Here is a 25,992-nt window from a genome sequence, read left to right as displayed (position 1 = left end):
TTACTCAGGTATTAGTGCCACCCCTACCCCTCTCCTTTGTCTGCCAAATGATTTTGAGAAAATGTGAAATGGAGACAGTTATTTATCACACAGCACAAAACAGAGTTAGAATCCTCAGGTGGTGATTTCTTCCTTTCTATACCATTTCTGAATTTCTCATGTGATCTTCTTTAGACTGACCAACTACAGCCTGCCATCCCTCCCTTCCAAGGGAAAACAAATAATTCTGTATCTATCATTCAACTGCCTCCACAATATTCCTCTACTTTGCAGGCTGTATTCCTTGAGTCCAACTCAGTCTGCCCCTTCCTATTTCCTTGACTTTTTTTCTTCGTTCCTGAAAAGAGCTCCTTTAGCTTCTCCTAGTTTCTGGCACTGAGTACATGGAAGGCATTCAAATAATATTTATTAAATTTAATTGCTCTACCTTATACTCTCATTAACAGCTTTTGGTATGGTCTTCTCTACTGAAAAATAGTGCCATGGTCCTGTCATCTGAAATAAATTACATCCAATGTGCTCCAAATTTAACAAAGATTTCAAACAAACCCATCATTTAAAAAAAAAAGTAAATACTAGTCATGTCAAGACCCAGGTTTATGGATCCAAGACAGTGAAAGAGCCTACAAAACCATCCCAATATAAACCTCTTAACATCATGCTTTTAAAGTGCTTCCAGAAATTTGAATACCTGTAATCTACATAATTTTAGCATTAGCCTATGTGCGAACGTACTATGAATAAAAAGATATACAAATCTGCACTACTGACACTAACAGACTGAAAAGGAAGATCACCCAGTCAAATTCCTGACTGTGCCTTTTCAATTCTTTTCATTTTCTTCATAGCCACTTTTAACAGCACTGGTACTATGCTAAATGCAAAAATAAAACAAACAAACACTAAAATCAAACCCAAAACACCTAAAATGAATATAGCGTTCATATCTACATGCATTTATAAAGATCAATCTTTTTAGGTACTAGGAAGAGGAAAAGAAAATATTGCTAACATACTGGGTTGCCAAAAAGTTCGTTCAGGTTCTTCCATAAGATGTTACAAAAACCCGAACAAACTTTTTGGCCAACCCAGTAAGTTCAATACTACCCTTGCTTATTAACATACATATTTTTAAAAATGATTACAGAACCTAATATGCTCAATAACACAGATATCTGAAAATCTAAACATCAAAACTGCTTATCAGTCTATTAAAATTATGGTTCTATGCTTCTGTAGGAAAAAACAAAAATCACATCCACCGTGCTATCATGGAATTCAAACAAGGAATTGATGGGGGAATGGGTACATAATAAATAGTTTTTTAAAACATTCTTCTAAAATCTTAAAAACATTTTCTTAAAAATTTTCTTTAACTCTTCAACTATCCTATTTAGTCAAGTAAATGTTCTTATACTAGTTTTGAAGTATTTTAAGTAAAATTTCAATTCCTTCAAAGCATTATACATTATCAAAAATTTTCACTGCCATGATTATAGAAAAAAACAAAAATCAAAGTTTTATATTTTTACCTGGTCTTGGTACCGGTTGTGCTGCAGGAGTCTGCGTCTTACGGGCCGAGGCACCCTCCTTTAAAAGAATAAAAATGGGTATGTTAAAGTTCCTTTGCATAATAAACACTTTCATTTAATTACTGCAAAGAAATTCCATATCTCTGTCTCTCTCTCAGTCACTCCACTGAACACACTATGAGTTTAAAAAAAAAAAAAAAAAAAAGGAAAAACCTCCCCTTATCTTTTATGCTATTGGTTGTGAAGTAGTAAGAGAAATCTTTAGTGGAAATATATTTAAATTGTTACCATCAATAGTTATTGTAAGTAGGTAGTATTTTTCAAATATTCAATGATTTGCTTAATTGCTGACAATTATAATATTCTCAGAAATGTCATTACCAGTTTAAAAATCAAGTCAATCTTTTTTTCCCTTAAAGAGTCGCAAAATGAATAAATGATACATAATCTCACATTAGAAAGATGAAAGTGTTACTTTGAGTTCATTAAAAAAAACACAAATATTTCAAATTAAATGCCTTTTAAAATATTCAGGGGAAATAATCCATTTATAAAGATGAGATTTGTTACATTTAAGAGTGGTTGAAAATATCTTAAAAACTGAATAACAAATCTCAACTAATTACTAAGCATGTAATATATACAAGGAAATATGCTATGTATTGAAGTACATCAATTATATACTCAAGAATAAATGCCTCTGAAATGCTTAAGATACTTCAAAACTTACCTATATTTAGTGCAATAGTTTCAATCATATTCACACTAAATTCTTCATTAAAACATTTTTCTTTATAGAAAGCTACAAGTGTAAATTTCAAAAACAACTAGTAACTCATGGAGATTTTATTCTAGTTGTATTCAAGTGAAGGAAATTTGATAAATATCATGGAAGTTACATAAATCCATAATAATAAAAATCACTACTACAACCACAGAAACATTTCTAAAGAAGTCCTGCTAAACAATGTTAATTTTAATCATATTAAATTTTCTTCAAAAATTTGGAATGGTAAAATCATTTGGAAAGATAAGCTATCCCAAAGCATCTTTTTTTTTTTAATGATTATAAAAATTAGCACCAACACAGAGAATGTATTTCACTTGGAATTCAGTGGGATTCCTGGCATTCAGTTAAAAAGCCAAAGAAACCATTCTTTACTGCAAAAAACAATAGCAGCAGAGGCAACTAGCAAAAACTTTTTGGGGAAAAAAGGTACCTGAAGACAGCAGAACATCCTTTCCCAATATTTTCACTGTTATGCATTCAGTTATACATTTTGTGGTTGAAACTGAGTCACTCTGGTTGCTGGTTTCATAGATGTGTTAAGTTTGTGAAAATTTGTCAAGCTTACTAATGATATGGTCACTAGACTACAAGTAAATTATATTCAAGTAAAATTTTAAATGTGAAGAAAGTCAGTTATTATTAAGGTGGAGAGCATATTAAACATTTAACTTCATTTAACGTGCTGAAATTTCTTATTTATATTTTTCTCTAAGTTCGTGTTAGGGGACACAACGACTTTTACTCATCTTTGTAAATCTAGTACCTAGAACACTCAACAAATGTGTGTCATATTGAACTGAGTCTAGACTTCTAAAAATCAGAAGCCAAGGGATAATCATTAAATAGAAATCAACTAGACATTATATAATAAAATAACTAGATTAAGCTTTAACTATATTACTTTTAAATCCTTATAGGTAAATACAGACTCATTGGGTATGGTTTAAGTACACAGAGAAGGAAGAAAAATAAAGGAAATGAGACAGGAAAAACAATGAGCACACACATATGGAGACCTCTTTCTGTCTGCATTTGACTATAAGGCTGGTTGAATCCAAATCAAAGCCCTCTTCACCTGAATTGAGTAGACTTAGATAAAAATCACTAGACTACAGCACTATGTGTGTATTAAGAGAACTATCCAAACCAAAACTGATCCAGCTGACTACTAAAATATACCTACACTATATGAACAAAGAGTATGGCTCTTACAGCATGGGTCAGCAAAGGGGCAAGCATATATATGTAATACGAAAAAAAAGTCTTTTCCATTACAAATTATTACCCTTAAGTATTTCTGTCTACAAAACTAGACCCCTTTAAATATCAATAATGGGCATTTTATGTTTACCAAGTAAGCAATCTTTGCTTGATGACCCTTTCCCATTCCAAATCATTCCTTTTGGCAATAAGCCCCTGGTTCCTGGTCACTGCACAAGACATATGTCCTGGGCTAGGTCTATTGAGAGTTCTTCTTTGATACGTGTTTTATAAACTGGAGCTCGCCAGTCACAAGGCTATAAGGAGGTTAAGTCTAAAATTACAGATAACCGTGTCTCTTGACTCATGGAGAAAACCCATCTGCAGAAGGACATAATGAAGTTACAGTTAGGGAAAACAGTGACTGAAACCGCCCTGGCCAGGCAAGGACAGTAACAATCTGCATGAGTTATTTTACGACAGAAGATCCTGTAAGGAACACGGAACTAACAAGCCACCACCAACCGGAAGAATATGGGAAAGGTCAAAAGGACAGAGGAGATGCCAGTCCACATGTCCTACCAACCTCCCAGAATCCTCCTCACTGGAATCCATCTAGGCTGAGCGGTTCCGCACGCCACCAGAAAGGACACTGAGTCAGAATGATGGGCCAGAGACAACCCGGAAACTAACCCCACCACCATAAAACCTGAGACTGTGAGCCACGTGGCAGAGCAGTCCTCCTGGGTCACCTTACCCTCCTGCTCTCCACGCGGGTGCCCCTTCCCAATCAAGTCTCTTGCTTTGTCAGCACGCGTCTCCTCGGACAATTCACTTCCGAGTGCTAGACAAGAGGCCACTCTCGGGCCCTGGAAGGGGTCCCCCTTCCTGCAACATTACCAGCATGCAAGAAAACAGTCCTAATATCTATCTAGTTCTAATGGCCTGTAAGGCCTATTCTCCTGCTAACTCTTCTTGATTCTAAGAGCCGTTAAAATCCCTCATCTCATTCTATGCACCCCACACAAACAAGTTTTGTCTTAACTAGTTGAGCAGAATCTGTTAATTGCAACCAGAAGAGTGTTATCTAATTTTGTCTTCTCAGATTCACTGAAAATGCTGAGTTTCCAAAAGTCACTATAGTATAACTTTGCTTAATTCTGAAGTAAACACACACAAATAAGCTCAAACGCACATGAACATACACAGCTATGACACTTCAGTAGGCTGTGGGCTCCTGGAATGAAAACCGGGAGACCTTCGCTAATCACGTCGTTCGTTCATGGCCATTTCTAGGACGCCCTAGCCAATACTAAGAGCTAAAAGTTCATTCTACTCTGACCTGCATTATTTTGAAATAAATTTGTAGAAGTCATTGCATAAAGACCTCAGAAACCATATAATCCAATCCCAGCACCCTTTACTCTAAAGATGAAGAGACAGAGGTGAAATAGTTTTTCAAAGGCTACATAGTGGTATATCTGGCATATATTAAGAAACAGAAATAATAATTGGCAGTAATGTGGAGTAAACCGACAGTTCTATATTTTTAAAGATATTTGGATTGGGGGGAAAATACTACTCAGCTGGGAAAAGAAAAGTATCAGCACAAAAACAACTAAAAGAGCTGACAAGTTGTGCTAACTGGAGAGGAAAACCTGCTTTCTCTTAAAAAGTCAGAATCATTACAATTTCACTAAGACTTGAGGCATTCTGGAAAAGAAGTAACTGATAAAAAGGGATGGGGGAAATAGTGATAGAATCATATTTGCAAAACGTAACAAGACAAAAACAAAGTAAACTGTTTACAGTCCTTCCTTGCCTTCTTTTAGCAAATGCAATAACCTAAAATCTTCTGGTATTGGGAGACAGAATAGTGGTATTTGCTGCTTAAACAAGTAGAAAATAAAACCGTAATATAAAATATCATAAGAAAGAATATTTGTAACAAGTATCAGTATGCAAAATATACTATATTTAATTTTGAAAAATGCTATTTATATGAAATTTAATGAAATACTGAAATTGCTTAATGAGGAAAACATACAGAATATATATGCAGATTCTAGGAGTTTATAATCTACCTCTCTGACTACTGTATTTATGAGAGGAAAAGTAATATGTTTAAAAAAGTAAACAAATACTAATTTACAGTTGCATGTTTTTTCTTTTTAAAAAGTAACTCATTCCCATCAAATCTGGATTTGATATTCACAATTCCCAAGTATCAGGATTTTTTTCTTTCAGCAACTGAATTTTTAAGTTCACTGAGTGAGTCTTCAAGTATTTTGGAAAAACTATGTACAAAAAGGAAACTGCAACTCTGAGCAAATCACAATGAGGCTGAAAAGCACTAAAGGTTTCAGGAACAAAACACTCCAACACAAATTTTAAGTAGACTTGTCATAACCTGGGGGCATATGTATACAATGTTTGCCAATACAGAAAATAGCTGACACATTTCTAAAATATAGTATAGTATATCTATACAGGCATACCTCACAGATACTGCAGGTTTGGTTCCATACTACTGCAGTAAACTAATATCATAATAAAGTGAGTCACACAAATTTTTTTGGTTTCCCAGTGCATATAAAAGTTATGTTGACACTATACTGTAGTCTATTAAGTGTGCAATAGCATTATGACTTTAAACAATGTACATGCCTTAATTAAAAAAAACTTTATTGTTTAAAAATGCTAGCCATCCTCTGACAAGGCAGGGTTGCCACAACCTTCAATTTATTTTAAGAAAAAATGCAAAACCTGCAAAGCATGTAGTACAATAAAACGAGGTATGCCTGTTAAATATACAGATTTGATACCTCTATCAAATTTCTCATTATGCTATATAATTACTTGTCTACTTCTTCCAACCAGACCATCAATTACTCGAGGTCAGGGACTGTCTATCACATGTCCAATGCCTGTTATAGAGAGCCTGATGCATAGTATATATGCTTAATAAATATACATTAAGTAATTAATTAAAACAAATCCATGCCTTAGCATTACTAATTCACTACTGTTATACTGGTTAAACTGCTTTAATCTGTTAAATGAAGATGGTAAAAGTATCATAAAAGATTACTGAGAGAAACAAAATTTATTTATTCATTCCACATACTTTCATCGAGAGCATCAAGTACCAAACAAGAAACTGGGAATGCAGCAGTATAAACAGAAGCCATGTGGTCCCTGCCCTTATGAGATTGGCAGTCTAATGGAGGAAGCCAGTGACTGAATAAATGAATGAACAGAAGTTTAAAAATTAGAAATATAATTACATATGTATTTAATTATTCATCATGTGCATATATGTGTATTTGTCTGTAAGTGTGTATGTGTGTATATGTCTGTGTGTCCAGCTCACTGCCCAAAATAAAGAGGGACTAATAACTGTTAAACCACCTTCTTTCCATAAAGAGACATTCTCTATACAAAGATAAGAAAAGAACTAGCAAACCAAATTCAGCAGCATACTGAAAAGATTATATGCCATGACCAAATGGGATTTATTCCTGGAATACAAGGATGGCTCAACATATGGAACTCAATCAGTGTAATAAATCACATCAACAGAATGAAGGGAAAATGACCTCATGATAAAACTTCATGATCATCTCAATTAATGCAGAAAAAGCATTTGACAAAAAAAGTCAACATTCTTCCACGATTTAAAAATTAAAAACCCTCAACAAACCAGGAACAGAAGGAAACTTCCTCAACATCATAAAAGCTATATATATATATATGAAAAATTCACAGTTAACACCATACACAATGATGAAAGATTGAAACCTTTTCCCCTAAGATCAGGAACAGGATGTCCACTTTCCCCACTTCTACTCAACATAGTACCTGAAGTTCTAGCCAGAGCTATTAGTCAAAAAAAGAAATAAAAGACATCCAAAATCTGAAAGGAAGTGATAAAATTATCTCTTTGCAGATGACAAGATGTATATGTAGAAACCTAAAGATTCCCGGGGTGGGGAGGTTGTGCAGGGAACAGACGCCCTACCACAACTAATCATCTATTTCAGCAAAATTGCAGGGCGTAAAATCAACACACAAAAACCCACTGCGCTTCTATACGCTACCAAAGAGCAATCTAAAAAAGAAACGAAGGAAACAATCCCATTTGTAATGGCTTTTAAAAAATCAAATACTCCGGAATAAATTTAACCAAGAAGCAAAAAAACTTGTACATTGCAAACTACAAAGTGTTGCTGAAAGAAATTAAAGCCATAAATAAACGGAAAGACATCTATGTTCATGGACTGCTAGAATTAACTATATTAAGATTTCAATACTACCCAATGCAATCTACAGATTCAACACAATCCCTGTCAAAATCCCAAAGGTGTCTTTGCAGAAAGAAAAACTCATCCCAGAATTTATACAGAATCTCAAGGAACCCCAAGGAGGCAAACTAATTTTGAAAAAGAACAAAGTTGGAGGACTACAACTTCCAGATTTCAAACCTTACTACAGAGGTACAGTAATCAAAACACTATAGTAGGGCATAAAGACAGACCTATAGACCAATGGAATAAGACAGCCCAGAAATAAACTTTCACATACATGAAAGGTGCTAAGTCCATGCAATGGGGAAAGGATAGTCTTTTCAACAAATGATGCTGGGAAAACTGGATATGCACATGCAAAAGAATGAAGTTGGACCATTATCTTACATCATATACAAAAATTAACTCAAAATGGATCAGAAGCCTAAATTTGAGAGCTGAAACTTTAAGACTTATAGAAAAAATCAAAGAGTAAAAGCTTCATGACATTAGATTTGACATCAGTTTCATGGATATGATACCAAAAAGTACAGGAAACAAAAGAAAAACAGATAAACTGGACTTCATCAAAATTAAAAGCTTTTATGCATCAAAGGACACCATCAACAGAGAGAGAAGTCAACCCAAAGAATGGGAGGAAATACTTGCAAATCATTTATTTGATAAGGAATTAATATCCCAGACATTTGGTTATAATATTATTCTGGATGTGTCTGTGAAGATGTTTCTAGATAAGATTAACATTTTAATCAGCAGACTGAGTAAAGCAGATTGCCCTCCCCAAAGGAGATGGGCCTCATCCAATCCACTGAACAGAACAAAAAGGCAAAATAAAAGAGAATTCACTCTGCCTGGCAGTGGTCAAGCTGGGACATGGGTATTCTCTTGCCTTAGCCTCAGACTGGAGCTTACACCACCGGCCCTCCTGGTTCTCAGTCCTTCAGGCTCAGACTGAAGCTTTACTATCCCATCAGCTTCCCTGGGTCACCAGCCTGACGACTGTAAATCCTGGGACTTTTCAGTCTCCCTGAGCACATGTGCCAATTCCTTATGATCAATCTATCTATCCTATTGATTGTTTCTCTGGAGAACCCAAACTAATATAGCAATAAAAATTTGGATCAAAAGAGAGGAAAAGACAGTGAGACAGAACACAAAATCTTTAAAGAGGTAGTCTTTCATACTGGGAAAATGTCAGGTTTTTAAAAATTATTTATCTGTAGATTAAAAAATTACATCCACATGAATGTAGATGAAATGTTAATCTCAGCACTGCAATTAGAAACAAACCAAAGCATGTGTACTGATCTCCTTTAACACCAAAGTCTATAATGCTCACAGACCTTCTGGTACAAATGAACAATTCTTTCTCACTGAGTTTTAATAAAAGCACTATCATTCTCACTTAAAACTGGCAGAATTGTTTTTATAGTGGCAGAGGGATACGGGTAACGTAGAAGGTCCACAGGCTCATTTGTGTAGCTTATGGATCCATGGACTAAAAACAAATACACTGATGTTAACTAGAGACAGAATAAATCAGTGCAAAAAAAAAAAAAGCTTGATTTACAAGTCTTGAGCTCTAGGTTCTAGCTTTGGCCCTGCCACATTAAGAGTAGACCTTCGAGAAAAATCACCGCCTCTCAGGGTCTTAGTTACCTTGCCTGTAAAATGAGGAAACTAGATTTTTAGATGACCTCAAAGGTCCAATTCTGCTCTGAAATTCCATTATTCTAATGTAAGTAATACCTTTTCACTAGGAACAATGCCATTACAGTACAACCCGAAGGGTCCAATTAACTGATTAAGTTTGAAGACATAATTCAATGTGAGTTTCTTCAAACCCATACAGCTTATAATTTTGCTCTATAGCTTATAAATTTGCTCTTCTTTTGTTTCGTGTGAATAAATAATATTCTCCTGCCCAGCTCCCTCTATCAAAGGGTACACGTTTGGAATTATATTAATTTCGTTGTTTTGGGAACGAAAGATTATAGCTACTGGCAATATAGGTAGAAAGGGAAATAACAGTATTGTAAGCTTTAGAAGAAAATATTCAATGTTTTACCATTTAATGATTCAAGAAACTGACTAAGGAAGCTAAAATAAAACACAGACCTGTACATACTTAACTATCTGAAATCACATATACTAAGACAGGCAACTGAAATGTTGTGAAACATTATAAATTCCAGAGATGTTAATAAATACAAATTCTGTGAAAAGTTACAGAGGAAATACAGATAAAACTCAAAGTCTACTATGAGGATGTTTATGAAAAGGAAACATACTAAATATGTTAATTAATAAGTAATCAGGGAGACACTAAAAAAATGGAGGGTACAAACAGAAATATATAAATTTTCATTTTTTTAATTTTAGTTCACTAAAACTCAGCAACTGTACTATCTGTGAGCCCTCTTTTTATTTATTAAAAGGGGATAAAATATTAGAAATACATAAAAATTAAACAGATAAAAATGTAACATAAAACCGACTACAGGGCTTCCCAGGTGGCACAGTGGTTAAGAATCCGCCTGCCAATGCAGGGGGACACATTTCGTGCCCTGGTCCGGGAAGATCCCACATGCCTCAGAGCAACTAAACCCGTGCACCACAACTACTGAGCCTGCGCTCTAGAGCCCTGCGAGCCACAACTACTGAGCCCGTATGCCGCAACTACTGAAGCCCACGCGCCTAGAGCCCGTGCTCCACAAGAGAAGCCACCGCAATAAGAAGCCCGTGCACCGCAACGAAGAATAACCCCTGCTCGCCGCAACTAGAGGGAGCCCGCGCACAGCAACAAAGACCCCATGTAGCCAAAAATAAATAAAATAAATAAATTTATTCAAAAACAAAAACAAAAACAAAAAAAACCAACTACAATTGGGAAGATCAAAAGTATCAAAGCGGTGAAACTGAGTGAGACCACAGTGAATTGTACAAGACAATCTGTACCTGAAGGGAAAAACTGTAAATAACTATATAACATTTACTTCTAGTTATCTGTGCCATCTTTATAATGATTTGTGTACCCATCAAGTCTAGAAATCCCTTGAAAAAAAGGAACCTAACGATGCAGTATCTCATATGCTCCTGTAATTTGTGTACATGCTTAGTGCATTTGCTGAACGTAAGTGAATCCGTTGGGCATCCTCTAAGAAATTAGGGAGAGGAAGAAATCAAACCCTAAAGTCAACCCTTACCCCTTCCTAATCCTATAACCTTTGCCTCTCTCTTTTGCAAAGTTTTGAAAACTTTGCAAAGTTTCTTTATACTGAAGTCCCTATTGCCAACCAGACCATAAACAATCATTCTGAAGACAGCTACGTACGTGAATTTAGAATCAAGTACACTCAATGTTCCCAGGTCACCTTAAAAAAGCCCTTTGGGGAAAACATTCTATTTAGTTACTTCTGACTTTTGCTTTCGTTCCTTATCTACTACAGCTATTAAATAAGAAGCATTTTTCAATACTAATAATTCATATTTGGGTAACTATGCTTCCTTGTGAAGTTTTAGTGGACTTGTAAGTTCTAACATATTATATCTACCTGAATTTACAAACTGTCACACTTTGTAACGAATTAATAGTGTTAATATTTTAAAATACTCTTATGTGCTGGGGAGCAGGGAGTCAGGAGTAAGATGCCTGAAATAATTTAAAGGTGCAGACCTAGCAGGCTTCAAAACTCTATGTAAGAAATATTTTACACTGACCCCTCTAACAATCTAAAATTAAATGCACAGGTAACATTAACCTATGTATGTAAAAATTTTAATGGAAACCAATATCCTAGCAATATACTCTGTATTACAATTATGTTTTAGATTCATTTAAAGAAGGTCTCACACAAACACACACACACACTGAGACACTCAGAAGGCCTTGCTGTTTTCAAAGATTGTCTCCCACACTACAGACTACCTTCCCTGGCCACACTCACTAAATGCCCTTCAATTATTTTGTCAGCCAAACACACCTTCCCTCGTAAACTTCTAGAACACCTCCTAGGAAAGTAGTATCAAGCCCAGTACTGCCTTCATTGATAACCCCAGCTCTAACCTCTAAGACTATTCCATGTGTGCCAAATAACAACTGAAAGATTCTAGTTGATTCGTGCTAAAAAGAAACAGCTATGCTACTGAGAAACCAAAGAACATACAAGCAAAAAGGCATACCTCGTTTTACTGCACTTTGCAGATACATTTTTCCACAAATTGAAGGTTTATGGCAACCCCATGTTGTCAGATCATGGTTAACATTTTTAAATTAAGATATGTACATCGTTTTTTTAGATATAATGCTATTATCGCACAAAGTATACTGTAAACATAACTTTTCTGTGCACTGGGAAACAAAAAATTCATGTGACTCACTTTATTGCGATTTCGCTTATTACAGTGGTCTGGAATTGAACCCCAAATATCTCTGAAGTATGCCTTTACTATTTTTTTTAATTAATTAATTAATTTTTTTTTGGGCTGCGTTGGGTCTTCGTTGCTGCGCGTGGCTTTCTCTAGTTGCGGCGAGCAGGGGTTGCTGTTTGGTGCGGTGCGCAGGCTTCTCATCGCCGTGGCTTCTCTTGTTGCGGAGCACGGGCTCTAGGCACGCGGGCTTCAGTAGTTGTGGCACATGGGCTCAGTAGTTGTGGCTCGCGGGCTCTAGAGCGCAGGCTCAGCAGCTGTGGCGCACGGGCTTAGTTGCTCCACAGCATGTGGGATCTTCCCAGACCAGGGCTCGAACCCAAGTCCCCTGCATTGGCAGGCGGATTCTTAACCACTGAACCACCAGGGAAGTCCCTGCCTTTACTATTAAAGTACTTGCCAAATTACTGCTGATTTTAGATGCTTACATTTTCCCTTAGGATCATTAACAGTTTGTTATGAATTAAACCAGATAAAGGTGTCTACAGTTAGTTTTGAAAGAGACTTTTAAATTTAGCTCTGCTTTCAAGTCTAAAGAAATTCTTAAACAATATGAGAAACTGCAGCACAAGCTTGTGAAAACTGAAGGAAAGAGTAAGGCAGGCAAACACTGACACTTGTGGTCATTCTGAGATTGCTAATTTGCAATCAGCTAATTCCTGCTTTGTGAGTTCAAAGAAAAGCAAAACTGGTTCATAAATCTTATATTAACTTCAAAGGAAAATGCCAAATTCTTAATAAACACAATATTTTTTTCAAAAATGGAAAACTACTAATATTAAATAGCCAAAAATATGTTATTTGTCCAAATCTTTTATGTAATGAAAAAGATGTCATCTGATTTTGAGTCAAAATAGTCAAGAGATATAAACTCCAAGCAAACACTGCTATGCAAAATTGCTGATTGATCTCAATAAAATTAAAATTGGTATCTAAATAACTGTGTCAAATGGAATTTTTCAGAGTACTACGTTGGAAATTACATCTAATCCAAAACATTAAGATTTTTCTCCAGCACTGGAAAAAGATAGCTAGTTCTTCAGGTGAAATAAATGGCTTGCATTTAGGGGCCAAAGAGTCAGACTAAAGCACAAACAGGAATGGAGACTAATGTAGGGAAAACCAGATTCATGTTCCCCTCCTCACATTACTCAAGGCTATTAGCTCATTCTCAGTGAACAGAAATCACCCACCATGGTTGAAGTGTTCTCCCCACAACCCTTTTTCCCTTATTCTTTTTACCAAGGACATTTAGTTGAATTTATATAGATAGATGAATAGTATAATACTTGTCTTTCTTATTACATATTGAACAAATCTGTACCTGATTGATCATGTAATAATCACTCAGAAACTATTAACAACATGAATAAAGAAGTAATAATTATTTCTGTACCCAGTAGAAACTAAGAGTTAGGAGGCATAGCAAATCCTGCCTTTAAATTCTGACTCCTTAGGGGATATTCTAGACATGCCCAGGAAAATCCTAAAATGAGCCTGGACGATGCTGGCCAGAATGCATATGTGATAGTAATATCCATCTATTTTCCCACCAGGGGTGTGTTCTAAAATTGAAAAACAGACCTATGCAAGTAAAAATTACAAGACATTTATAACTATAAAACTTAACAAAATAGCTGCCAGTTTGCTGAGTCTGACAAAGAAATCTGTCACATTTACTGAGAAAGTTTAACCATAGAAATCAGATGTTAAAAGAAATTAGACTAAAGGAAGAACTTCTACAAGCTTGCCTGTCATAAGATTTTTACCATTTCTCTTGGCTGGAAACATGCAGGTTGCTAGAAAAAGTCACTAAAGGAACTTTTATCTCACGTCTGCTGTTTTTCTGTAAAGTTCCTAACCAGCTTAACTTAAACATAAGAAACAGGATGCAATTGTACCTAGAAGTTTAAAGTAAATTCTGATTCAGTACACAGGTACCCTTTCATTTGCTTTCAGGAGTCTCCTTTGCTGTGTAAACACTTTCCCCATCGCAAGCACAGTTGAGACAATAGTCCACTGGGAATTCAGGGGCTCTACCTAATACTGCAAGGAACCACTAACCAGCAGGTTACCTATGGAGTTCTCTTAATAATCAAGATCCATAAGAAATCCAGTGGGCATCAAAAAAGAGTCCAGTCAAAAGAACAGCCACGAATAATTCCTTTATCCTTCCTGGAGAAAGGGCAGGGAATGTAACTAAAACATCTTTGTATCTCTAACATTTAATAAGCTGTGCCTAATTGCAAATGTTGGCACACAGTAGTTGATCAGATATGTATTTGCTGATCAAGTGATTAAAACAAAACTACAAACATCCATTTATACTGCTATGAATGATCTCTGGGTATGCTGTGCTAGTAACAGGAAAAAAGTCCCACAATTTCTCCAGCAGTGCCATGCAGCATAATGGTTAAGAAGAGAGGGTAAGGACTTAATATTGCTTTAATTCCCAGCTGGACTCTTTCTCATCACTAATCATCTGATATTTGGGATAATTAGTTTACAACTCTAAACACTGGTTCCTCATCTTTAAAATGGGTATTACAATAATAAAACCATTATGAGAAAAAAAGTCATTTATATAACAGCTCAAGTAGGCTTAGCACACAACATGAATTTAGTCACTGCTGCTACTTGCATAGTCAAATCCTACGTCAGGAATTATTGATAAATAATGATCTACTACAAACCACTTATACTTTTATAAAGTAAGTTATTTTAAGTAAGTAAGCACTTAAGCATTACTCTGCCACCTAATTAAAAAAAAAAAAAAAAAGAGTAGTGTGGGCTTCCCTGGTGGCGCAGCGGTTAAGGATCCACCTGTCAATGCAGGGGACAAGAGTTCGAACCCTGGTCTAGGAAGATCCCACATGCCGCGGAGCAACTAAGCCCGTGCGCCACAACTACTGAGCCCGTGCGCCACAACTACTGAAGTCCACATGCTTAGAGCCCGTGCTCCGCAACAAGAGAAGCCACCACAATGAGAAGCCTGCACACCGCAACGAAGAGGAGCCCCCACTCACCACAACTAGAGAAAGCCCGTGCGCAGCAACGAAGGCCCAATGCAGCCAAAAAATAATTAATTAATTAATTAATTAATTTTTTAAAAAGAGAGTAGTGAGCATGTAATATGGGTGGACTTAGGGACTAAATGCCAAGAAACCTGGGTTTTAGTTCTCTCCTTCACACTTAACCAGAAAAAGTCAAAGCTCTAGGCCTTACATTACCCATTTATAAAACTCTTACTGTTCCTTCTAACATTTCTAGGAAAATCACATACACTCCTTTAAAAAAGTCTTAGGATTCCTAAAACTACAAAACATGTTTCATCAGCTGTACTAAAAAACATAATGAGGAAAAAAAAAATTTTAATATTAGAGAAAATGTAAATCTATATTTGAAATAACACACATTACTGGGGAAGATAGGTGGGATGAAAAATATATGACTACAAATATACGGTGTAAGTTTCAAAATGGTAAATTTCTATGAGTTAAGGTCCCTAAAGTCTCAGAGGAAAAACTGATAATTCAGGTTACTTAAAAAAAAAAAAAAAAGGACAATGCCCCAGTACTTGCAGAAAAAAAAGCAGCAAGGTGCCCAACAGACTAATCATACAAAATATTTCAGAGTGAATATCTAGTGTTTACTGAAAAATTTGCTTGATGGCAAGTTACTAAACCATCCTGAAATATTAGGACAAATAAATATGATTAGTAAAACCTCATTACCCACCAAGATCCCATACAAGTGTGCTTTATATCCATTACATCATTTTGTTGAATTCCACCATACATGTAATTTTAAAGAAAAATAAAAATAAAAAATAAATGCTGACATTAAAAAGTGATTAAAAATAAAGTTTTGCTGCCTTCAACAACACTAGAAACCACACAAGAGTAAAAAAGAAGTGGGCTGTATCACAGCATGTGTCAGTAAAGCAATCTACAGCAGCTGATTTACATAAATCCCAGAAAATGGGGGGGGACGGGGGGGGGGGGGGAAGACGTCTACGTTACTGATTAAAAATGATCTACGAGCCGCAACTAGGTATTAGTAAAACGAAAATCAGAACAATTTGAGAAAAAAAACTTCAAGGGAAGGAGTGCACTGAAGGGGTTAAATTACCCTAAGTTACATATCAAAGCTTATATTGCTTATGCCCTATAAAATCATGTAACATGAAAACCAACATCTAACACTGAAAACATTTAGAAAGCCTGTGCTTGAGCATAAAGTAAAAAAAAAAAAAGGAAATAAGCTGGAAAAAAATAAAATTATAACCATTCATTTCATAATCATCCCATTTTTGCATTACTCACTCATCACTACACTTACACTGAATATATATAATTTAGCACATGGAAGCAAATCTCTAAGCTTCTCCCTACCTTAGGTTTTTAGTCAAAATGAATGCAAACCATCACGTGGGATTCAGCCAAGCAGTGACGTTCAATTCTGCTCTGTCAGAGAGAGCATCTGTCAAGCCCACATTTAAACGGCTGCCTGCCTGTGCAGCAGCTGAGGAACCCTGGATTTCATATTACAGACTAAAACCCTGGTAAAACTGCTCAAAATCCTTCCTGCAGCTGCCAGGCAACAACGACAGAGAGTTAAATCCTGTTCTTCTCCAATACAATCGAAGCACTCCATTCTAGCTCTGGCTGCTTTTGATTGCAGCTCAGTGTTCTTACTAGAAATATGGATACTGAGAAGAGAATACAGCACTGCATTGTCCGGCCAGGAAAACAGCAGATGTAAAAAGCTTCAATGCATCAACTGTCAGCAGAAGTCGACAGTGCTCCAAACAGAACGAACAACCACAGCTCTTTTGTTTAAAGAAAGAGAAAGAAAATGAAAGAAAGGAAAAACCTCAGAAGACCAGGACCCATATGAACAAGAAGGGGAACTCGAAGACAAGCAGACAGATGGACACTCTGGACACTGTGAAAGGCAATCGCAGGAGGCAGACTGCTGGGGGAGGTGCGCATGTTCGATAGCATCTTGGCTGAAGTGACGGCGTGCCAAAAGTATCTTCAGTGGGCATAACCCTCGCCACATAAATGCCTGACCAAGGAAGGTATGTCGATATCTTGTGTGGGATACTCATTTAAATGTCTGTTACTTTTTTATAGCCCTGTAGGCACTAGTATCTAATAAACAAGTTCATACAGCTCACTGTCTTTGAAACTATGAAAGGGTTTCTAAATATATGATTTTAAAATCTGTCATTGTTTAGAAGACAAGCTGTCACTGCTTTATTCAAGTAAACATGTAGCTTGCAGTAATTATGGATTACCGAAAAGGCAAACAGTAACAAGATGTGCTTAAAGGCTTCTCTGAGAAATTAAACTTTAAAAAAAATCTGAAGCCCTCTAAAGAAAACATAGCAATCCTTTATCAAATTAAGTCAAGCTGAATCCTTATCCAATAAATTAAAGTGCTCTCTTAAAAATGGCCATCAAAGAGGTCAATGCAGTGAAATTCATTAAATAGTATCAAAGATGATCTTAATATTAAGAGCTTTTTCAGTCCTTTTAAAACAAAATCTTAATATAGAACAGTTTTTAGTAACAAAATGTTGCCTCCCATTCCCATCTCCCTAAATAAAGATAACTTACTAACTCTGAGACTATCGACAAATTTTAAGTACCACCGAGCTGTAAGATACTAAAAGGAAAGCATTTGCACAGGATCACAGAAGGCAGTGTGCATTTACGCACAGCACACCACCCCAGGAGATTTGCATGTCCACGAATACAACTTTAAACAAAGAAATATCAATACTTGCTAAAATTACCCCCTTTTAAAATAGTGAGCTTTTATTTTAAGCAACAGACTGATTCTAAATGATCAAAATATAAGACTGGTTTTGGTGATCATTTTTAAAGTGAAACTCAAAAATATAACACGAAAATACTCTGTCATAAAAATATCCATGTAACAGCAATACAAGGTCAAAAAATTAAACTTAAATGTAGCCACTGTGCTTCCAGGCTATATAAATATGTAATGATGAACTAAGTGGCATAGTATGTGTGTGCAGGGCAGAAATAAATCTAATAAACTATTTTAGTAACAATCATAGAAGAGCAACTCATGGCTCAGGAACTCGGGTATTTCTAAAATTTTTTTACAGATCGTCAAAGATCCTGATTTTTGCTCAATTTTACAGCACAACTCAACCTATTATTTAATAATCACAAAAGGCAAACATTTGTAAGACATATGTAGGGATTCCATTCTAAAGTTAAGATTAAACAAGTCTATCAGGCCCTATTATTATTAGAGCTCAACATCAACTCTCACTCATAGTATGAATTTTTATTCCATTAAGGAATGAAACCAGATGGTATTAAACAAACAAAAAAAATATGGTTGTAAAAAACCTCAAGTCTCTCTTAGTACCTTTATCTCTCAATGTTAAAGTCACCAATTAAACATTTTTATAAGCTAGCTATCTCAAAACAAGAGTGTAGAGTTTTTTATTCAAGCACCCCTTAAATCTAGAACTGTTCCCACAGACTAAAGATATCATCACTTTTAAAAGCCAAATAATAAAAACAGCATGTGTGTGTGTGTGTGTGTGTGTGTGTGTGTGTGTGTGTGTGTGTGTGTGTGAGAGAGAGAGAGAGAGAGAGAGAGAGAGAGAGAGAGAAAGAGAGAGGGAGAAGTAATGGAACATTTTATAGTAACATCCTCTCCATGAGCGTCAATCCATAAGATGTAAATACATGTTAATAACTTGATAATATTACCATAAAAACCCATAAGAGATAAATCAAAGCTATTTCTATGCTGAAAATGTAAAAGTGCAAAACTATTTAGAATGTCAAAATATTGTAACTTTCTGGTCTTGTTCCCACTTCTTAAGAATTAATGTACAACAGGCAGTAACTGGAGAATAATTTTATCTTTTAATAAAAGGAGGAATAGTTACTTTAATTGTACTTTCTTTTTAACAGTAGAATTATGATAAATATCTGGAAAATGTTTAATGAAGAATTTTTTTAAGGCTAGACACATGCACTACACTTACCAATGGGAGATTAAGAAATGAGTATATATGGATTTCAAGCCTGAGCAGCTGGATATTTACAAACATACAAATATCATGAATTTAAATTAAGATGCATCTCCATCACCTATGGCTACAAAATCACATAGGACCATAAACTACATGTATGCCAGATTACAATATATAATAATTTGCTGTTTTCTGTAACACTGAAATACTTTAGAAACATCACTTCAGGTATAATGTTTTCATAAAAATACAATTTACTAATATATTTACCTTCATTCATTTTTTCAGTCCTTTATTCAAACATGCATTCAAACATCTGACCTTCTATTTATTGCTTCTTAAACCATCAAATTTACACTTTTAAAAGATCTAAATGACTAGACTTCAACCAGATTCCAAGCATTCTGTATCAAGAGAAAGCTGACACATTTAATTTAGCTTTGGAATGTTTAAAATAGATTCTCAAATAAATTTTAAAAGCAACTTTTGTTTCTTTTAAATTTACACACATAACCCTTGTATCTACTGGCTTCTTTATGGGGTGGAGGGAGAATTATTACTATTTATCTAATCTTTCACTTGAAAATAAAAGCTTAGAAAGAGTCTCCTCATCTGAACACAATGGCCAACTATTTACAGTGTAAGGAGGAGAAAAGCGAGTCTCTAAACCAGAACACTCAGCTCTGCTATTTTCAACCGAGCTCACCACAGAGCTATGTTTTACTGGTACGGTGAAGTGTCTTGGTCTTCATCAGAGTAATGTGAAATTAAAATTCAGGTAAATAAATTCTAATAAATAACTAGATTCTATTTTTTTTAAATCTGAAAACTTAAGGAAAAAAAAACACTGCTCCTATCTCATAAAATGATTAAATAATTTTTACATTGGAGAAATACCGTAACTTCTAAAAGCACTACATAATTTCAGATACTAGAAATTATCAAAAGCTAGTGCCTGCACTATTACACTTTAGAAATGTTTGAATTCCCACCTACTTGCTCCTCCTAGTGGCTTTTGCTAGAATAGTAGTCTAACACTTTCCATCAATATTTTCAAAATACTTCACATTATATGAGTGTTACTCTAGTTATTCAATTATATGAGGACTTCCATGTAAATGCCATTATTTTCCCCAAATAATTAAATTTCTCATCGAGGTTAAGCAAATTTGGTATTAACCATAAACCTTTCAATATCACAGGCTACATAAACACATTCATATGTGTATATATAATTTCAAATAAACAAACGCTCCTACAGTGTTTTTAATTGACCAGTTTTCTTTTACATAAAGAAATAATTTTCACAATAAAAAGTTGAAAAAATTAAAATTACACAAAAAGGCTTTTTTTCTCTTTTAATAGAATTCAAGCTACAGCTCCTTATCCATCCTTTACCCCCACGCCTTGATCCAGAAAAACTAAGAGCAAACTGAAAAAACATGAACAAATTTGTGCTATGCACTGAAAAAACCTGTTCAAAGACCAGTTCTTAATATGTGGCATCGTGAACTTCCCATATTGACATCTCATAAATTTTTTTTTCTAAATGTAGGGCTCTAAGTGTCATGCTAGCAGAAGTCCTAAAAATGTAAAAAATTCTCTACATGCAAATTTAGAACACAGCATAACTCAAAGATCTTTTAAGATGCATTTTGTGAAATTTAAAATTTTAAATAGTTGGGGATACAATAATACCTAGTGTCTATATTTTGTAAGAAATCTGAAAAGACTGTTCAAAGCAGTTCTTTGTTTAATTCTAACATGGAGATTCAACTGAGATACGTGATAGTACTCTGTGAAGTCCACAGATAACTAAAGATAATTAGTTGCTATATTATAAAAATCAATCTTAAGTCTAAGTAAGGACAATGATCTCCTGAATACCTCATGTTTGAAGTGGAAAGTTAACATGAGAAAAGGGTATTTGCAAATGTTCATCATTTATTACTGTCTTAAAATCCTGCACTGAAGTTACTGAACCCTGAACATTAATTCTGACAGGTGCGTCTTCTCACTGACTTTCTCGACACAGTAGGGGCCAACGGAAACATGCCAAGCAGTGTACTGTGACTAACAAAACTCTGCCATAATCAACCTTGCACCGTCTGTCCCACAACTGATACATGACCATTTTACAAAAAAGGCCGCTGACTGTGCACCATACCACCAACAGTATGTCAAATCAATTTTAATTAATGCCAATAAATTTTCCATCTGCTCTCAGGCCTCCTTTCATGGCCTCTCTCAGGGATCTAGCAGCATTTCCCTCTTCTCCATGCATACAACTTTTAATCTTTAACTTAAGTCAACAAGTACAAATGACCAGAGCTACTGAGACGATAAGTGGAAGAAAATCAATCCATTCACCTCTCTTTAAAGTGGTCACTGTGCTCCAAAGGTGTATTTTTAAAGAAATTAATCCTGTTCTCAGGATGTTACGTTGCCAAGGGAAGACAAATCATAAACGTTGTTCCTGGGTTATCCTATTTTCACAACTTAAAAATTTCCATGTGCCCTAATTTTATTAGTCTCTTTCAAGCAGTTCTGTGATATTTCCATGCCGTAAACATTTATGCTTCATCTTTATAGAATGACTGCGAGGGAGACGACGTGACCGCATTAGAAAATGATTACCAAAAAACAGTAGATTCAGGAGAAGAACACATTCTCAGCCACCGATCTCTCTCATCCACTACTGGATATTTACAACATGCTTCAGTGGAGAAGAAGACACTGCTGCCTTGCAAAGCTGAGCTGGAATGCCAAGAGGTCTCTGTTCCGCACCCATCTTATTGGTGTACTTTCTCTTGTGTTTCTGTTTGCCGTGTTTTTGTTTTTCAATCATCACGACTGGCTGCCAGGCAGAACTGGATTCAAAGAAAACCCTGTGACATACGCTTTCCGTGGATTTCGTTCCACACAGAGTGAGACAAACCACAGCTCTCTTCGGAACATCTGGAAAGAAGCAGTCCCGCAGACTCTGAGGCCGCAAACAGCAACTAACTCCAATAACACAGATTTGTCACCACAAGGAGTTACAGGGCTGGAGAATACACTCAGTGCCAATGGAAGTATTTACAATGAAAAAGGCACTGGACATCCAAATTCTTACCATTTCAAATACCTTATCAATGAACCTGAAAAATGCCAGGAGAAAAGCCCTTTTTTAATACTACTAATAGCTGCAGAACCTGGACAGATAGAAGCTAGAAGAGCTATTCGTCAAACTTGGGGCAATGAAAGTCTAGCACCTGGTATCCAAATCATACGAATTTTTTTGTTGGGTGTAAGTATTAAGTTAAATGGCTACCTTCAACGTGCAATACTGGAAGAAAGCAGACAATACCACGATATAATTCAACAGGAATATTTAGATACATACTATAATCTGACCATTAAAACACTAATGGGCATGAACTGGGTTGCCACATACTGTCCACATATTCCATATGTTATGAAAACTGACAGTGACATGTTTGTCAACACCGAATATTTAATACTTAAGTTACTGAAGCCAGACCTGCCTCCTAGACATAACTATTTTACTGGTTACCTAATGAGGGGATACGCACCCAACAGAAACAAAGACAGCAAGTGGTACATGCCACCAGACCTCTACCCAAGTGAGCGCTATCCTGTCTTCTGTTCCGGGACTGGTTATGTTTTTTCTGGAGATCTGGCAGAGAAGATATTTAAAGTTTCTTTAAGCATACGTCGTTTGCACTTGGAAGATGTATATGTAGGGATCTGTCTTGCCAAGTTGAGAATTGATCCTGTCCCCCCTCCCAATGAGTTTGTGTTCAATCACTGGCGAGTTTCTTATTCAAGCTGTAAATACAGCCACCTAATTACCTCTCATCAGTTCCAGCCTAGTGAACTGATAAAATACTGGAACCATTTACAACAAAATAAGCACAACGCTTGTGCCAATGCAGCAAAAGAAAAAGCAGGCAGGTATCGCCACCGCAAACTCCACTAGAAAAGACAACTTTTTTTTTTTTTTCCCAAACGTGCAATCTGTAGAATATTGCTAAAAGCATGTATAGTTAAAACTGATCACATCCATAGGACAAGTTTTAGTTAAAACTCATCGCATAAAGGAATCCAAAAATATTTTTTTAATTTCTGAAGAAGGTAATTCTTAAAAATACATGATATAACAAAAAGGTATCCCAAACAATCTACTAAAAATCCACATATGGGGATTCTGTGTATTAACATGCAATAACAGGCGTGCATACATCAATGGTTCAACTCTTACGTTAGGGGCCAAGAAGGTGTGTTTGCATATGTTTTCCACATAAATTTTAATTTAAGAAATGGATACAGTCAAAAGACCCTTCATTTGGGATTCAGTTTTTCATTTCAATATATAATTAAATGTAAATAAAACATTATTGTCAATTTTAAGGAAACTTTATAATTCTGCAAAGGACAAATTTTGACCTATTCTAGGGTTCTAAAAACCATAGTCCATGCAATAAGATTTAGTTGAATTATTCCATAAACATATTTATAAAGTTCAGATGTTTCATCAATGCAGTTCTCATCTAAGTATTTACTTTTTAAAAACAATTGAGATATTCATTTTCTTTTATCAATACGCACATATACTGGGGGAATTTATTTTGACATGACGTGATAAAATGTGAAAAAAAATCAATGTGTCTCAGGCTCACGTTTTTATAAAAAAAAAAAAATTAAATGTTTCAAAATAGAACATCTGTTCCCTCGTTGGTGTTCAGGGCCAAGCTAGTACTTCAGTGATTTACTCAGTCAACCAGTTACTGCACTCTCAAGGAGCATCACCACTTAACTTCAAGCATATCTGAAAAAATCTATCATTTTCCTCTAACTGAAGCAAAAGTGATTACTTACAGGCACAAAGAGGATGCACTGTTGAAAAAAGATAAAGGATAAAGAGTGCAGCGGCAGTTTCATTCAATACATTTTAAGATGCATGTCTGTCAAACTGCAACATATGGGAAGTTTATTTCCTGACAGCAGGTGTACACATGCCAATACTTAATCATTTTACGGCACCTACTTCTTTCTCTGAGTGCCAAGTTTACAAACCTGCAGTTTTTAATTTGGTGGATGACAAATATTCTGTACCACTGATTAAAAACTTTTCTGGGAGGGATGGGGGAAAACTACAAATGCTTGATGAACACTTGATTCTAGGATAAACAATGTATACAATGCACTTTTATCAAGTTTTTAATAAAAAAGGTAAACAAAAAACCTTTACTGAGTGTTATGGTCCAAATACTTCACAATAATTTGGTATGGCTCCATTACAAATTTTAAAATCAGGAAATACTAAGCCATTAATTTTAAAATAGTGTTTTTACTTTAAACAAGTGTATAAATTTATCAATCTTGCTCAGTGAGGATGTCACTTATCCTAATTCCAATAACAATCATTTTTATCCTTGATTCTATTCTGAAGAGTTATCCACCAAAATAGAATTCTAACATGCTACAGTTCAGAATCACAGAGACTGTTTCAGTACTTATCATTTAATGCGTTGAATTCTATTTATACTCAACTTATCTCCCACTTTCAGTTCAGTTGTTTAAGTGTTCTATTCTACATAGAATAATTCTGAATGCTGAGCTAAAAAACCCCCCAGCTCTTGGTAAGGTCTGTTTTTCACTTAATTTATTCTGTATGGTTATAAAAAGACTAAAATTACTAAATACCAAAATTACTAAACAAAGGTCACACATAAAAGGATAATACCAAATTAGATAAGTGTGATGAAAGACAAAAGGAATCCTTCCCTCAGTATAGAGTAATCCTCTCATTAATACTTTAGAAGTTTTATTTTTTAAAAGTATATGTATATGCATGTGTGCATCCACAGGTATGTACTCAGAAACAATGCAAACACTATGTGTACAAATTATTATTACAGTGCAGTATCTTTAAAAGATAGTATTTTCCTTCCAGAAAAATTCAAGTTTAAAAAAGATGACTTGGAATCTGATGACACTCCAAGTTCTCAAAGAGCACTGAATCAAATAACAAGTGTTTTAGTACTGCTGAAAATCTTTATTTTAAAATAAGTATTCTGCTATTAATTTATTTTTGACCTTCCATTCTGAATATGCAAGCTGATTTCAGCAAAATATGATTTTCAAATTCATATGATATTTAAAACTACAGTATTTAAACATCTCACCAAATATTAATTGTGCCTTATTCATGCCCAGTACTATGTAATTTTTACTATGCATGAAAATATAATTTTAAATGACAGCACTTGCATTTGGTCAAAGAAAAAAATTCCAGGAACAACCATGTAATCTTTATGCTTCAAGCGTTACGAGATATTTTGGAAGATAATAATACCAAAACTTTCAATACTTACACTAGTTTATTTTGATCAAGATTATTGGGCTTCCCTGGTGGCGCAGTGGTTGAGAATCTGCCTGCCAATGCAAGGGACACGGGTTCGAGCCCTGGTCTGGGAGGATCCCACATGCCGCGGAGCAACTGGGCCCATGAGCCACAATTACTGAGCCTGCGCGTCTGGAGCCTGTGCTCCGCAACAAGAGAGGCCGCGATAGCGAGAGGCCCGCGCACCATGATGAAGAGTGGCCCCCGCTTGCCACAACTAGAGAAAGCCCTCGCACAGAAACGAAGACCCAACACAGCCATAAATAAATAAAAATAAATAAATTTAAATTACTTAT

At 35.4% G+C, this 25,992-nt stretch overlaps 2 protein-coding genes across 2 annotated transcripts in view; one reads left to right on the top strand and one right to left on the bottom strand.

The window, feature by feature from the left end:
* CDC73 (cell division cycle 73) overlaps window positions 1-25,992 on the bottom strand; it is a 91,755-nt gene that overhangs the window by 25,017 nt on the left and 40,746 nt on the right. The window contains exon 11 of the mRNA XM_059942800.1: window positions 1,533-1,590. Coding sequence (XP_059798783.1) covers window positions 1,533-1,590 — 58 coding nt within the window. The remainder of the gene's footprint in view (window positions 1-1,532; window positions 1,591-25,992) is intronic.
* Window positions 16,770-24,489, top strand: B3GALT2 (beta-1,3-galactosyltransferase 2). The gene is made up of 2 exons (XM_059905931.1): window positions 16,770-17,340; window positions 21,880-24,489. Exon 2 carries the CDS (start codon window positions 22,001-22,003, stop codon window positions 23,267-23,269), a length of 1,269 nt encoding a protein of 422 aa, XP_059761914.1. The 5' UTR covers window positions 16,770-17,340; window positions 21,880-22,000; the 3' UTR covers window positions 23,270-24,489.

The sequence above is a fragment of the Balaenoptera ricei genome, chromosome 1 (assembly GCF_028023285.1).
Source record: "Balaenoptera ricei isolate mBalRic1 chromosome 1, mBalRic1.hap2, whole genome shotgun sequence".
NCBI lineage: Eukaryota > Metazoa > Chordata > Mammalia > Artiodactyla > Balaenopteridae > Balaenoptera > Balaenoptera ricei.
This window is presented reverse-complemented; position numbering and strand designations above follow the sequence as displayed.